This window comes from Gracilinanus agilis, chromosome 3, assembly GCF_016433145.1.
Source record: "Gracilinanus agilis isolate LMUSP501 chromosome 3, AgileGrace, whole genome shotgun sequence".
Lineage (NCBI taxonomy): Eukaryota > Metazoa > Chordata > Mammalia > Didelphimorphia > Didelphidae > Gracilinanus > Gracilinanus agilis.
In genome coordinates, this window is record NC_058132.1 from 407,666,548 (window position 1) to 407,680,814 (window position 14,267).

General features: G+C 36.1%; 1 protein-coding gene across 1 annotated transcript; it reads right to left on the bottom strand.

Moving 5' to 3' along the window:
- Positions 1 to 520: 520 nt before the first annotated feature.
- On the bottom strand, positions 521 to 14,013 carry MIS18A (MIS18 kinetochore protein A). The gene is given in 6 exon segments (XM_044669226.1): positions 521 to 1,033; positions 2,173 to 2,269; positions 6,882 to 7,004; positions 11,167 to 11,233; positions 13,357 to 13,701; positions 13,704 to 14,013. Coding segments are annotated over 6 exon segments (1,023 nt in total). The 3' UTR covers positions 521 to 952.
- Between the last annotated feature and the right edge of the window lie 254 nt (positions 14,014 to 14,267).

Consider the following 14,267-nt stretch of genomic DNA (forward strand, 5'->3'; position numbering starts at 1 on the left):
CTTTTTGGATTTTCTTCATGCAAAGAAGAATTTTTCATTAATCAGACAACTGTACATACACCTCAAGGACCTTAATTTGGCAGTAATATTATCTAGCCTGGCAACCTATAAATGATCAGCAAATATTTTTTTTTTTAAACCCTTACCTTCCATCTTGGAGTCAATACTGTGTATTGGTTCCAAGGCAGAAGAGTGGTAAGGGTAAGCAATGGGGGTCAAGTGACTTGCCCAGGGTCACACAGCTGGGAAGTATTGAGCTACCCAGCTGCCCCCAGCAAATATTTTTTGACTAGTATTCATGCTCATCCTACTACAGTTAAATCTATAAGCATAATTTTCTATCTATTGTTAAATAGCAATGACACATAATTCAATCAATGCTTCTTCATAAGACTAATGATTTAAAATTTTCAAAATGTTCATTTCAGAGACCATTTTAACATGTCAGGAGAAAAAAAAAATCTATTGGCAACTAATCTTAAATTTTGACCAAAGAACTCAAAAGCTGTCATAAGGAATTTATTTGTTTGTGATAATAGCCAGACTTGATTTTTTTTAATAACATACTTCCCTTCACCAGCCAAGCTAACAGGCATCAGTTAAGACAACAAAAAGTGTAAGGAAGATGAAGTCAAGGAATATAAAAATGAGACAAAGGATAAAGAGGGTCAAGGAATCCATAATAAACTCTTAAATTCCACACTAGTGTTTTCTGGAAGTGACATTTTATAAACATAATTTTAGCATTAAAATTCAGAAAAGAGAAACTTCTATCCCATAATTAACAGTTGTAAAATAACATCAATAGTTATAAAACTGATTAAAGCTCTTTTCACTTAAGCATAACGGGAATAAAATGACCTCACGTAAGTATAATTCTTGTTACAACAAATTACAATACATACAAAAGGGGAAACAAAAGAGTAGTAGGGAAAAAAATGTGAAATTTCTTTCATGTTGTGTCACAAAGACCTGAAACAACTGATTCAACCAAGGACACCCTTAGCTCCAATCCATGCATGATAACTTGCAGCTGTTGAAAAAAATTAGAAAATATATTAGAAAAAAATACTACAAAATCACAATTTTACTATTTTCACTATTATTACTACCTAATTCTAACATGTAAGTAATTTTATTCTATAATAGAGAAAAGATGTATTGAAATAAAAAAATACTTTCCTTAAATGTGAAACTTCCATCAGACTCATTTGTTTTTTTAAACCCTTATTTTCTGTCTTAGAATGGATACTTAGAAAAAAAGGGCATAGAAAGGCTAAGCAATTGAGACTAAGTGACTTGCCCAGGGTCATTCAACTAGAAAGTGTCTGAGGCCTTTCAACTCCAGACCTGGTGCTCTATACACTGTCTTATCTAGCTGCCCCCTTTTTCTTTCTAAGAGTTCATTACCATGTATTTTTCATCCAGACTAGTAGTGTAGCATAACTTATACAGTACAGTTCATTTATTCTTTTTCATGAACTCGAAACAAATGAAATATTGCTTTAGTTCAAAATTTATATAGATGATTCAGTGCAATCATTTAAAAAAATTTCTGTTAGTTCCTGAAAAGAAATGCTTCAATTCCTTATTGGTTTTTGGTTTTAATAGTTTTTGCTTTTCATTTGTAGGATTTAGATATCATCTAGTGCAATGTTCTCATTTCACACAAGTGGGAATTGAGGCTCAGTTTGATAAAGTGAGTTCCCAAGATGATAGAACATTAAGCAGCACACTTAGAACCTGAAGCTAGCACTTTGAGCTTCAAAGCAAGTCCTCTTTGTACATCAGTAGTAAAAAACATCTTTCTTTCAGCTCTCTCAAACTAAGCTATATAGATATATTCATAAATTATCTTCCTGTAAATGAACTTAAAATTTGCAAATTATGGTGACAAAGAAGGCAGAAAATTTCTAGTGGGTAATTAATTTTTTTCCTAACATATGATAGCATGATGTAGGAGAAAAAATATTAATCCTTTTACTCTGATTAGATCCTCACAACAAACTAAAGTGAAACAATCTATATATTAATTATAAAAGTGAGTTTATATATCAAAACAGTGAACTTAAATGGGAACATCATTATTCTATGGATAATATTTCTTAGTTTAACATAAAACTTTCCATAGGCAGAGATAAAATTTATACATTTATATATGAAACTGATTACCTTCTTTAAAATGCTTTCCATTACATCTTGCTTATCAAGAGTTACAGGCTCTTCATTTTCAGGCACAGCTTCATTTTCAGCAGAACCTAGAATGTAACTGAAATATAGTATGATCACAATGTACATCAAGTTAAAACGCCAACAAAATGATAAGCACAATTCTCTGTATCTTAGCATATTTTTACACTTAAGAAAAAAAGAGAATTAGTTTTGCTACTAGAAGAATCCTAGACTTTGAACAAGAAAATTTTCTGGTTAACTTAACTCCATCCAGATTGATTTATGTTTATTTTTCTTAAAACCTCAAAAATATATTACCAGAAATAAATAAGCCTATACTTCATCATTGTGATGGACAAAACCAACCAATTAAAACAATTAATTCAAAGTAAAAAAAATTTTAAGACCATTTTTTCATAGTTCTGAAGTCAACTGGCTTGTGAAAGAATTCAAAGATACATTGTGCTATAGAAAAGGGACTTCTTAAAAAAGGAATATAAATTAAAAAATTCAGTAGAGTATTATTTCACTTTGCCTTAAAGTTGTAATTTTAGATACACCTTTGGTGACACAGATAGTCAAGCATTTACATTGTAACTCAATCCCAATTTTCAGGTCTAAATTTTGTTTCCCAACTTAGCTAATAATGATCTATAAATAAAAAGTTCCAAGTAGAAGGGATGACAGTGAAAGAAAACTTTTTAAGAGAAAAACTGTATCTTTTTGTGGAATGCAAATAAAAGGCCTAATTTATGCTTTGTAAGCTTCGACTGGCTATTTTTTAGCAGCCTGACAGCTCAAACAATAACTGAGTCAACAACTGATATCAAGTATCTTCTAGATCAGTGATGACAAATCTATGGCATGAGTGCCAAAAATGGCACAGAGACCACCCTCCCTTCCTATTCCCCCTCCCCAATTACTAGAAAGGCAAAGGGACTAGGGTGAAACTGCTCCCCTCCCCCTCTCCACTGGGCCTGAGGATATTCTTTCATATCCCTCTGCCCAGGAGCCAATGACAGCACACAGGAGATAAGGTGGGAGGTTCACAGGCAGCAGAGCTGAGGGAGAGCAAAGTGCTTGGACCACTCCTCTCCCATTTCTATACTCGCTGAGGACATTCTTCACTTCACCCACCCAGCAGTCCAATGGAACCGCTTTCTCCCTCCCCTATGTAGGGAATATCCAGCATGTGGGGGGAGGCACATCGTCTGGGGTGGGGTGGGGCCCAGCACTCCATCTCTAAAAGGTTCACCATCATTCTAGATCTTTGAATGAGAAAGGAGAAGAAAGTGTGGAATAAGAGTATCTTCCTTCAGTTCTAGTTAAGAAACCAGGACTTATTTAGGGCCACAACATTTCAAGGATTGAAGGCACAACTTTCTATTATTATGACTAGGGCAGGAGGAAGTATGAGAAAGCACCTCACCTTATTTCTTTGCAGAGGTGAGGGATTTTGGGTTTGCTGACTTATTTCCTCTTTTTTAAATTATTTATTTTAAAGGATTGTTCTCTGGGAGAAGGAAAAAATTGGCAAGGGTAGGTATAAAATAAAGATTAATTAAATTTACTCTTAAAAAATGAATAGGACAGAGTCCCTTAATTCAAAACTAAGGTCTCCAGTAAATCTAGACTGAGGAGGTAGCTTCCTATCCATTAAAAAGAACAGAATTCTCATTTCAAAATTGACTACTTTGTCTAATTTCTCAAATTTATAAGGAACTAAGTCAAATGTACAAGACATCAAACCATTCCCCCCCAATTGACAAATGGTCAAGGGACAAGGATAGGCAGTTTCCAGATGAAGAAATCAAAACTATCAAAAATCACATGAAAAATCACATGATCCCTTCCTGATCAGAGAAATGCAAATCAAAACAATGCTGAGGTACCACCTCACACCTAGCAGCAATATGACAGTAAAGGAAAATAATAAATGTTGGAGGAAATGTGGCAAAATTGGGGCACTAATATACTGCTGGTAGAGCTGTGAACTAATTTGGAATTATGCCCAAAGGGCTTTAAAAGAATGCATATCCTTTGATCTAACAATATCATTACTAGGGGTGTACCCTAAAGAGATAGTAATGAAAAATGTTAGTACAAAAATATTCATAGCTAAGCTCTTTGTGGTGGCAAAAAACTGGAAAATGAGGGGGTGTACCTTGATTGGGGAATGAAAGAAACACAGAAGAAAAGCAAATAACTTATCATTTGTGTATAAGAGGTTTGGGTTTTAAAAGATTGCTCTATTACAAAAATGAATAATATGGAAATAGGTAAAAAAAAAAGTTGACCCTTTCCATAAAAAAACAACACTACAGCAGGGATTAATACATAAAATGGTTACTGCACTACATTTCAATAAGGAAGTAAGGAGACAGACTGGATACCAATAAGAAAGAATATAATTCAGATCATATAAACTATCAACTTTTCTCAAGACTTTTGACTTCTTTTTCCTTGAATTGAACAGAGAAGCTTTTTGGGTATTCTGCCCCTTTCTCTTTCCTTTCTTTTTTCTTTTTTTAACATTTAATAATATTTATTTTTTAGAAAAGTTAACATGGTTACATGATTCATGCTCTTACTTTCCCCTTAACCCCCCTCCCCCCTCCCCGCCATAGCCAACACGCATTTCCTTCTCTCTCCTTTCTGCAGGCCAAGAAAACAAGAATTCCTTTTCTATCCTACTTCTCTTTTCTTGCTGAGCCAAGAAATATTCCTTGGCTCTTCTGTTTCTCAAGTTAACTCTTAAGACAAATTTTGCTGGGTTTCCAGCAAGCATCAATCAATGGTTAATCCACTGGCATACCCCCTCTTCAAGGATATTTGTGTATCTTATGCCATTTAGGATCTTTGTTTCAAATTCTATTTTGATTATATAGGAATTATTTTGTTATCAGGCATGCTCTATGCATTTCTGGTGGAACTATTTTAGCCTTGTATAATCCTGGCCTGTCTTATCTGATGATTTGCAGTTACATTCTCTGGAAATTTTGTACTGGTCTCTTCAATGGTCAGAGGAATGGCTAATACCTTGAAACTGCAAACTTTCAGAGGACCTATGTTGTCTAAACAAGGGCACAATCCGTTCAATGTCTTCATGGTTTTCTATATTACCAACCTTGGTTTGGAACTAAGAAGAAATACTGTAGATTTGCCCTTGAGTGGAACTTCAGGAGGAGTTGCTGGCCCCAACCCTTATCAACTGGCAGGAAGGTTCTATAGGTTCAGAGCAAGATCTCTTTTTACCTTTATTATCCCTTCTTTTGAGTCAGAGTGGCAATGTTACAAACTTGTTCTTTTCCAGAAGTCTGACTGAGAGACCCCATTTCCTGAGCTAGAGTGACAGACAGTGCTACAGTGACAATTTTCATCTAAGGTCTGAGTTCAAAGTCTCCGCTCCAGAGACAGAGATCTTAATCCCCTCTCTGGTGGCAGAGTAACAGTACTGTGGCCCTATTTTGCTCCCAAGGTGTGGCTCCAAGATCCCAATTTACCATTTTTTTCTCAATTCCTGCCCCTGCCACCTGCTTCTGGATCAAATCTGTGATTCTGTGTTGGAAAGATGACCCACCGAGGTTTCTCCTTAGATTTCCAACCACAATCCCATCTGCTGCTTGTCTGAGATCTCTGCTGGAGTGGGTTGTCAGGGGAGCTGAGCTATACTATTTCTTCCTATTCTGCCATGTTGGCTAATCTCCCATATTCTTTTTCAGGAATATCTGGGTATCCTCTACTATTTAGAATCACTGGTAACAAATTCCATTTTAGCTATACGGGAGTCTTTGTTTATATTGGTTCTCCATGTGCTTGACTGGTTTGTATGGCCCAAAATGAGCTAAAAATATCTCTTTGGTCCATATGCCAGATCATCTCTCTCTCATTCTCTCAGCAAAAATTGTGTCTTTGTTTTTTTTTTTGAAGTTCAGCTTCCAAATGTTCTATCAGCTAAAAATGCCTAGAGAATTCCGAATACTGGCTAATGATATTTGCGACACAAGGTTTGAATACCCAAACTTGAGAATCAGTGGCTATATATCAGTTCTCACATGATTCTTTGGGTAGCAGATTTATCCTACTAATTATGTTTTATTTATGCTAAAAGTCCAATGAATTTGCTTTCTCCAATTATAGTTCACAGGAATGCCCCTGGAATGGAATGTATGGCAAGAGGAAAGACAACAAGAGATTTAGATATATGCTTTCAATAACATACAAAGTTGATAACCAAATTTACAACACATCTAAGTATATGAAGTATGCAAATCATAATATTCTCAAAAGAAAGACTACCTACCTATCTCTAAATCCATTAACATTTGTTCAATTTCATTAATAATCCCTTTTGACAAAATATATTTCAACAGTTCTACAGGAAAAAAGTCTTTAGCCTCTTTAAAAGAAAGTAATTGCTTTTGGCTTTGTAACAGAAATCAGTTCTTACTTAACTTTCATGGGACTCTCTCAGTGGCAGCTCTATAGCCCCTACACCAAGAGGACTCTTGGTCCATGGCTGCACAGGTACTTCTGCCTCCCCTGTCACCCTTTGGGGGAGCCAGGAGTCTGAAGGCAGAGTTATCCATAATGCAAATTTACATAAAGCCAGAAATGTCTGTAAATATTTGCAAATTTATTTTAATTCCTTTTTTATTTTATTTTCCAAGGACTGATTTTAAGTATAACATGTAATAAGACAGACTTACCCATCAACTGATGAAACATCGAAGCAAAACAAGTCTCGCTTATAATCAAGATGTCTGGGTGTACATCTGTATATTTGGCCAATATTCAGTGAACATCCATTACAACTCAAAGTTTCAATCATGCTAAAGAAAAATCATTGCTTTAGAGAGACAATACTTAGCTTATGATTTTTAAGAAGATTTCAACTATTATAAAACCACAAACATTCTTCAAACGCATTACATTGATCAAAACAATTAATCAAATATCAATATGCTTTCTTAAATACCACATATATACATGAAGTAAATACAAATAAAGGCTTTTGAAACACCCTGTATGTGTGTATATATATGTGTGTATATATACATATAACATATACTATATATCATACATATATAAAAACATAAAATAAATATAAAATTATTCCAGGTGGAGGAGCACTAGCAACTGAGGGGATCAGGAAAGACCTCATGCAGAAGACAGTGCTAAAATTTAGTTGATTTTTGAAGGAACACAGAGGGATACTAATAAGTTGCCCCATCTTATAGCAAAGCAATTTGCACATAGTAGGCACTTAAATGTTTGAATGATCCTGGACTCCATCTTACTCTAACCAAATTTACTGCTATTACACACAAAGCCTCCTAGTTCTTTATTTTGTGTCAAGGTACATTTCACTCTCCTCACTCTGTGTTATTCCATATCTCTCACTTCTTCCACAAATACTGAATATTCTCTGCAGTAAGCCTTCTTTAATTAACTTTACTCAGCTTTGATGTCCCTTTTAATCCTTATTCTCACAGTATTTTTAAGTTCATACAGTAAAATCTTAGTACAGTAAGATTACATTGGATCCAATTAACTAGAGAATTCAACAATAAGTCATAAGAGAGTGTCCAAGGCAGATGAGCTGAGTGGGAGCTGAGAGTGCCAGTTCAACAGGAAGAGATAAAAGATCCATTTTATTTTTTTCACAGCATCCCTGCTGGAATATTCATAGCTTGTCTCCCTCATTAGTCAGAAAGAATAACAGGTTATCAGCAACACTTCAAAACTCTTTAATGTGGCCTCTGCCATTGAGAAAACTCTAGAGTATAGATGTATACTAATCCAACACTAAATCCCAACTTAAAGGAAAAAAAAATTGCCACTGCTGTCAAAGCTATAAAATAAAGTGAAGCTTGAGGCAAAATTGTTAAGATCTTCAAGTATGTAAGGGTTGTCATCATCTCCCACCTGAATGATAAATAAGAGCCTCCCAGCTTCCAATCTGTCTCCTTCTCCAATCTACCCTTCGAACCACGCAATAGCCTTCAATGGATTCCTATTGCCTATAGGATGAAATAAAAACTCCTACATTTGGCATCTAAAGCCTTCCACAACCTGGATTAAACCCATATATCCAACTTTATCTCATATAACACCCCATAAACCACTGTCTGTTTCAGTCAAACTGAACACTTCATCCTCCTCATTTCTGTGAATTGATATTCCCCATGCCTAGAATTCACTCCCTCATCTGCCTCTCAGACTCCTTAACTCCCTACAAGACTTGGTTTGGAATTTCTGGCTAAGATGGTCAGATATTGCTAATAATATATTATGTTAATAGTATAGAATAATAAGATATAGCTAATAATGTGGCCAGATAGCCAATAATAGTTAACATTTCTATAGTTTATTATGTGCCAGGCACTATGCTAAGTAATTATATGCTAATATAATTATTATCTCATTTGATTCTCACAACAATCCTGAGAGGTAGGTGCTATTATCCCTATTTCACAGATGAGGAAACTGAAGCAAAAGAAGATTTAAGAGACCTGCCTATGTTCACATAGCTTATGAGTGTCAGAGGCTAGATATGAACTTGGATCTTCCCAATTCCAGGCCCAGAGTTCTATCTACTGCATCACCCAGCACAAGTTACTATAAAGGAGAAAAAATCTTGGAATATGAAATCCCAGAAGACATGAGATAAAAACTTAAAACCAAGAATAACTTATCCTGCAGAAGTGAGCATACTCCTATTTGGAGAAAATTGATTTTTAAGAGAAGGGAGGGCTTTTAAGCATTTGCTGAAAAGACTACAACGGGGTAGAATCTTTACATGTAAAGCAACAGCTAAAAAGGTAAATAAATTTGGGCAATTAGAAGTGGCTAGAGCAAGGGTCGGCAACATATGGCTCTTGAGCCATATCTGGCTCTTTTTTGGGCCAGATATGGCTCTTTCTGCAGGAGCCATAAAGTCAATTTTTTTTCAGGCGCTGTTACAGGAGCGTGCACTGTGAGCACATTTTTAAAATTACAATTTAAAAAATGTGGCGTTTATGGCTCTTACGGTCAAAAATGTTGCTGACCCCTGGACTAGAGGATAAAGTATGTGCATACTAACAGTCAAAGAAAAGTGAAATGTCCCCTCATAATTTTATAGATCAAAGAACAAGGCAGGTTTTATTGTTTTACAAACATTTTAAAAGGGAAGAAAAGGGAGGAAAAAATGAATAAACTAGAGAATAAATGAGAAAGGAGAGAAATGTACTATTTCTTAAAAGTGGGAGTCCCAGAAGAATATATGAACATGAAAGACAGGGTTGAGAAAATGGGCATTTATGAAACTCACTGTTACCTGAAATGTAAAATTTGATAAATTGTGTTTATTTATTTCCAGCAATTTTGTTGAAGTTATTGTCTAAAATAGTTTTTAGTTGAATCTTTAGCATTCTCTATGAAAACTATCATCAATAATTTTGTTCCTTCTTTGCCTATACTTATTCCCTCAATTTCTTTTTTACCTTATTGCTAAAGATAACACCATATCAAATAGCAGTGATAAAGGACATAGATCCCTACAGAATTCTATACATTACCAACAGAAAGAAATAAAAGGAAAAATCCCATTTAAAATAACTAAAGAATGTATAAAATTGAGAGGAATCTACCTACTATGACACACAAAGAACTCTGAAACTACAACTATAAAACAATCTTTATGGAAATATTGACCAAAATATAATTGGAGGAATATAAACTGCTTATGTGTAGGCTGAAACAATGTAATCAAAATAGCAATATTACTTAAATTATTTATTCAGTGTTATACCAATAAAACTACAAAAGATTACTTTATAGAGCTAAATAAGTTAATAATGATTCTTCTGGAGAAACAAAAGATCGAGAATCTCAGGGGAAATAATAAAGAAAAAAAAAGGAAAGAAAGAAGGAAACCTTGCAGTACCAGATCTCAAACTATATAATAAAACAACAATTATCAGGCAGATTTGGTACTAGTTAAAAAATAAAGAAGTCAATCAGTGGAAAAGATTAGGAATAACACACAGAGGCAAATGAAACCCAAAGATCCCAATTACTGGGGTAAAAGCTATTTGACAAAAACTACTTAGAAAGCTGAACTGGTAGAAATTAGGTAGAGAATAACATCTCAAACCACATACCAAGAAAAGTTTCCAATGGCTATGTGACCTAGATATAAAAAGTCGTATCATAAAAAGTTAAGAGGAGGAAGGAGCAACTGGGTGATCAATAGATTGAGAGCTAGGCCCAGAGATGGGAGGTCCTGGGTTCAAATCTGACCTCAGACCCTTTCTAGCTGTGTGACCCTGGGAAAGATACTTAACCCGGGTTGCCTATCCCTTACCATTCTTCTGCTTTAGAACCAATACACAGTATCAAGTCTAAAACAAAAGGTAAGGGCTTATTAAAAAAAAAAATTAGAGGAGCAAATTAAGTACTTTTCATACCCATGAAGAGGGAAAAAGTCCATAACCAAATAGGTCAGAAAATAAAACCAATTTTGATTATATAAAGTTTTGCACAAATAAAATCCACTTAACTAAAAATTAGAAGGAAAATCAGTAAATGGACTAAAAAAAAGCCTTTGCAGTAAGTTTCTCAGATAAAGGTTTGACTTCCAAGATATAGGAAGGAAATGATTCAAATTCATAAGAATAAGAGTCATCCTTCAACAGATAAAATATTCAAGTGTGTTAAGTTTGTAATAAAGAAAAAAAGAAATTGTTTTTAAAATTAGTTCACTACAAACTTCCCCTTGAATCCTTTCCTCATCCTTGCTAGTTATCAATGCTCTCTCCTCTCCCCAAATTACCTTATATGTGCATACTTATTCCATTGCTCCAGCAAAATATAAGCTTTTAGAGCAGAAGCTTTTTCATTTTTTCTTTGAATGACTAGTACCTATCAAATGACCGGCATATGTTTTTAAAAATGTTTGTTGAATCAAGTATCATAAAAGGATAATTACTTAACTTTTGTCTTTCTTACCAGCCATATTCATTTTTTCTAGTGGATAGCTTCTGTTCCTTATCCACATAAACATTAGCTGAGACTGCTAAAATGAGAAAAAGGTAACTACTGGTTATTGATATCTTCATAAAATTTTTAGAGCTAGGTAAGATAAAAGTTAATCTAATTCAATTTTTTTCATTTTACAAGTAAGAAATTTGCTCAAAAGTTAAGTTTACAAGGACTGTGATTAGTATAATAACACCAATCATATATAACACAATCATTTTCTCAGACATTATAAAATGGACTACTGTTAACATATTAGTACATGGCCCCCAGCTGGTTTCATTTAGTCTTCAGTCTTTTTTTTTAAGACTTTACACAATACTTTTCAAAATATTTTTTCATAAATGTAAAAAAGTTGACAATTTCTGCAGAGAAAAATATTTTCTATTTTAAAATACTTTGGGGACCATTTGTCAGTTATAGCTAGATCTCTACTTTATAGTTTTGCCATACATTTAATATTATTAATGTATCTACTAGTATCTCTCAAATTAACTCAGAAATGTACAGTTTGTGAATGAACAAATACCATAGACAAACAGTCCAGCATCATCCTCTGAACTGTGGAGAATCCAAGAGAATGACATGACAGCATGATACATTGAAAAGGGTCAGAGGACTCGAGCTATTCCTTAGCCAAGCACTTGCAGGAACAAGTCAACTATGATGTCTTCTAGATCAACTAACTAGTCAGTCCATGGAGTTCTTAACCTGTAGTGGATGAACTTTTTTGAACTATTTTGATAACTGAGTTTCAAAATATAATTGAGAAAGGAAGTAACTTGCCAGAGTTACTTCAAGTTCAAGTTCATCAAGTTTGCAAAGTGGCTCTATATTTGTTACCTCAGTTAATCCTCAAAACAACTTTAAGAGGTAGCTGTCATTATGATTAGCCAGTTTAAGGATAAAGAAAATGAAGCTGAGAGAGGTTTCCTGATTTGCCCAGGTTAAGTGAGGCTGTCTTCCTTGTCTTTAAATAAGGGACAAATCTTACATAAACTACCTGCCTCACAGGACTGTTTGTTGTGAGAAATCCTACGCAGAACTGGAAGACGCCTTGTCTAGCCAAACATAATTCACAGAAAAGGGACATCCAGAGTGAGGGAAGTGACATGCCAAAAGTCACATGGTCATCATCAACATCATCACCACCATTAGCGTTTAGGGTCTACTTATAATTTGTCATCTAATAATAATAATAGCAAACATTTATATAGCACCTACTATGTGCCAGTCACTTTGCAATTATTATCTCATTTGATCCTCACAACAACCCTAAGAGGTAGGTGCTGTTATTATTCCTATTTTAAAGATAAGAAAATCAAAACTGGGAAAGGCTATGAGACATGCTGGGGTGAGGCCCCAAAGCTATTTGAGTCTAGGGCAGCATTCTAACTCAAATTTAAAAAAACAACCCATACTTTCTGTCTTAGAATCAGTACTGTGAATTGATTCTAAGGCAGAAGAGCAGATGTAAGGAATAGGCAATGGGGGTACAGTGACTTGCCCAGGGTCACACAGTTAAGAATTCTGTAAGCAAGATTTGAACCCAGGATCTCTCATCTCTAGGTCTGGCTCTCAAACCACTAAGCCACCTAGCTAGCCTCTTAAGTCTCCTTTTAATGCCAAGTCCAGCACTCTGGCCTCACCTTGACAATCTGCCAGACCTAGGATCTGAACCTGGGGCCTCTGACTCCAAACATCCTTCAAAGCACCTTTTTTTTTTTTTTTTTTTTTTTTAAATAAAACAACATGAGTAGCTCTCAGTTTAGGAATGGGCTAACTTCAGCCCTTATATCTAGGTGACACAATGGATAGAACGCAGAGCCTGGAGTCACAGAACCCCGAGTTCAAATCCCTCATATACTTAATAATAGTTATGTGACCTTGGGCAAATCACTTTATCCTGTTGGCCTCAGTTTCTTCATCTGTAAAGTGAGCCAGAGAAGGAAATGGCAAATCAGTTCAGTATCTGTCCCAAGGAAAACCCCATATAGAATCACGGAAGGCTGGACACGAAGGGCATTACTGGACAAACTTCAGCACTCCCCAGGGATGTGACCCTGGGAGAACGCCCTGCCCTCTTAAGTGTCCGGTCCCCCTCGCTCCCCACTTCCTTCCCTCCCTTTCCCCCTTCCCCTTCCCCTTCCCCGCCCTCACCGTTCAAAAAGAAGAAGTTGCCCTCAAAGTCGGTGCCCTCCCAGCTCAGAGAGTCCCCCAAGGGCCGCTGGCAGCGAGAGCACAGGAACACGCACGGCATCTCCCGCCGCTGCGCATCCAAGTCACTGCCGATTCCGGGGCCATTAATGATCTTCGCCTGCTTCTGCATACACCGCACAACGTCGTCCTCCGTGACATCCCGGGCTTTTAGCTTCTGAATATGCAAGGACCTTTGGAAGGTAGCCTCCAAGGGATCCGATTCCGCCATGGCTTTCAAACCGCCCGCCCGCGCGCTGCCTAGGAGTGGGGCTGGGCGCCGAAGATGTGGTGAGGGCGCATGCGTGCCGAAGAAGGACAGAGAGGAGCGCTTGCTTCCGCCTCAAACCTCAGTGGTTGGGAGCGAGAGGCGGAGGGCTTTCTTCTGGGTCGCACTGCGCATGCTTCTTATCTCAGCCTTCTTGGTTTCTGCGTGGGATTCTTTTACTTAAAGGGGAAAACAAAAGAGCGGTCCAGTTCCCAGCGCCCAAATACTAATGTATTAAATCTAAGTGACCTTCCCCGGCTTCTCCCATCTCCATTAATGGATAGCTTTTTCCTGGGATCGTCACTACAGATATTAAAAGTCACGGAATATGCGTTTAGCACGGTACCTAGCATATATACAGTATAGTGCTTAATTAAAGTTGACGATTATTGATTAATTGAAAGAACTTCAGTCAACAAACATTTATTAAGCCCTTGTTCTATTAGGCACTGTGCTAAGCTCTTAGGGATACAAAGGGAAGCAAATAAATTATCTTTGCAGCGGAGAAGGTCCAAGTGTAATGCATGCAACATGTAAATAGCTTTAGAAAAACAAGATAACGTATAAATTAGGTATATTCTCACAGGGCAGGCACTAAGATTCAGAA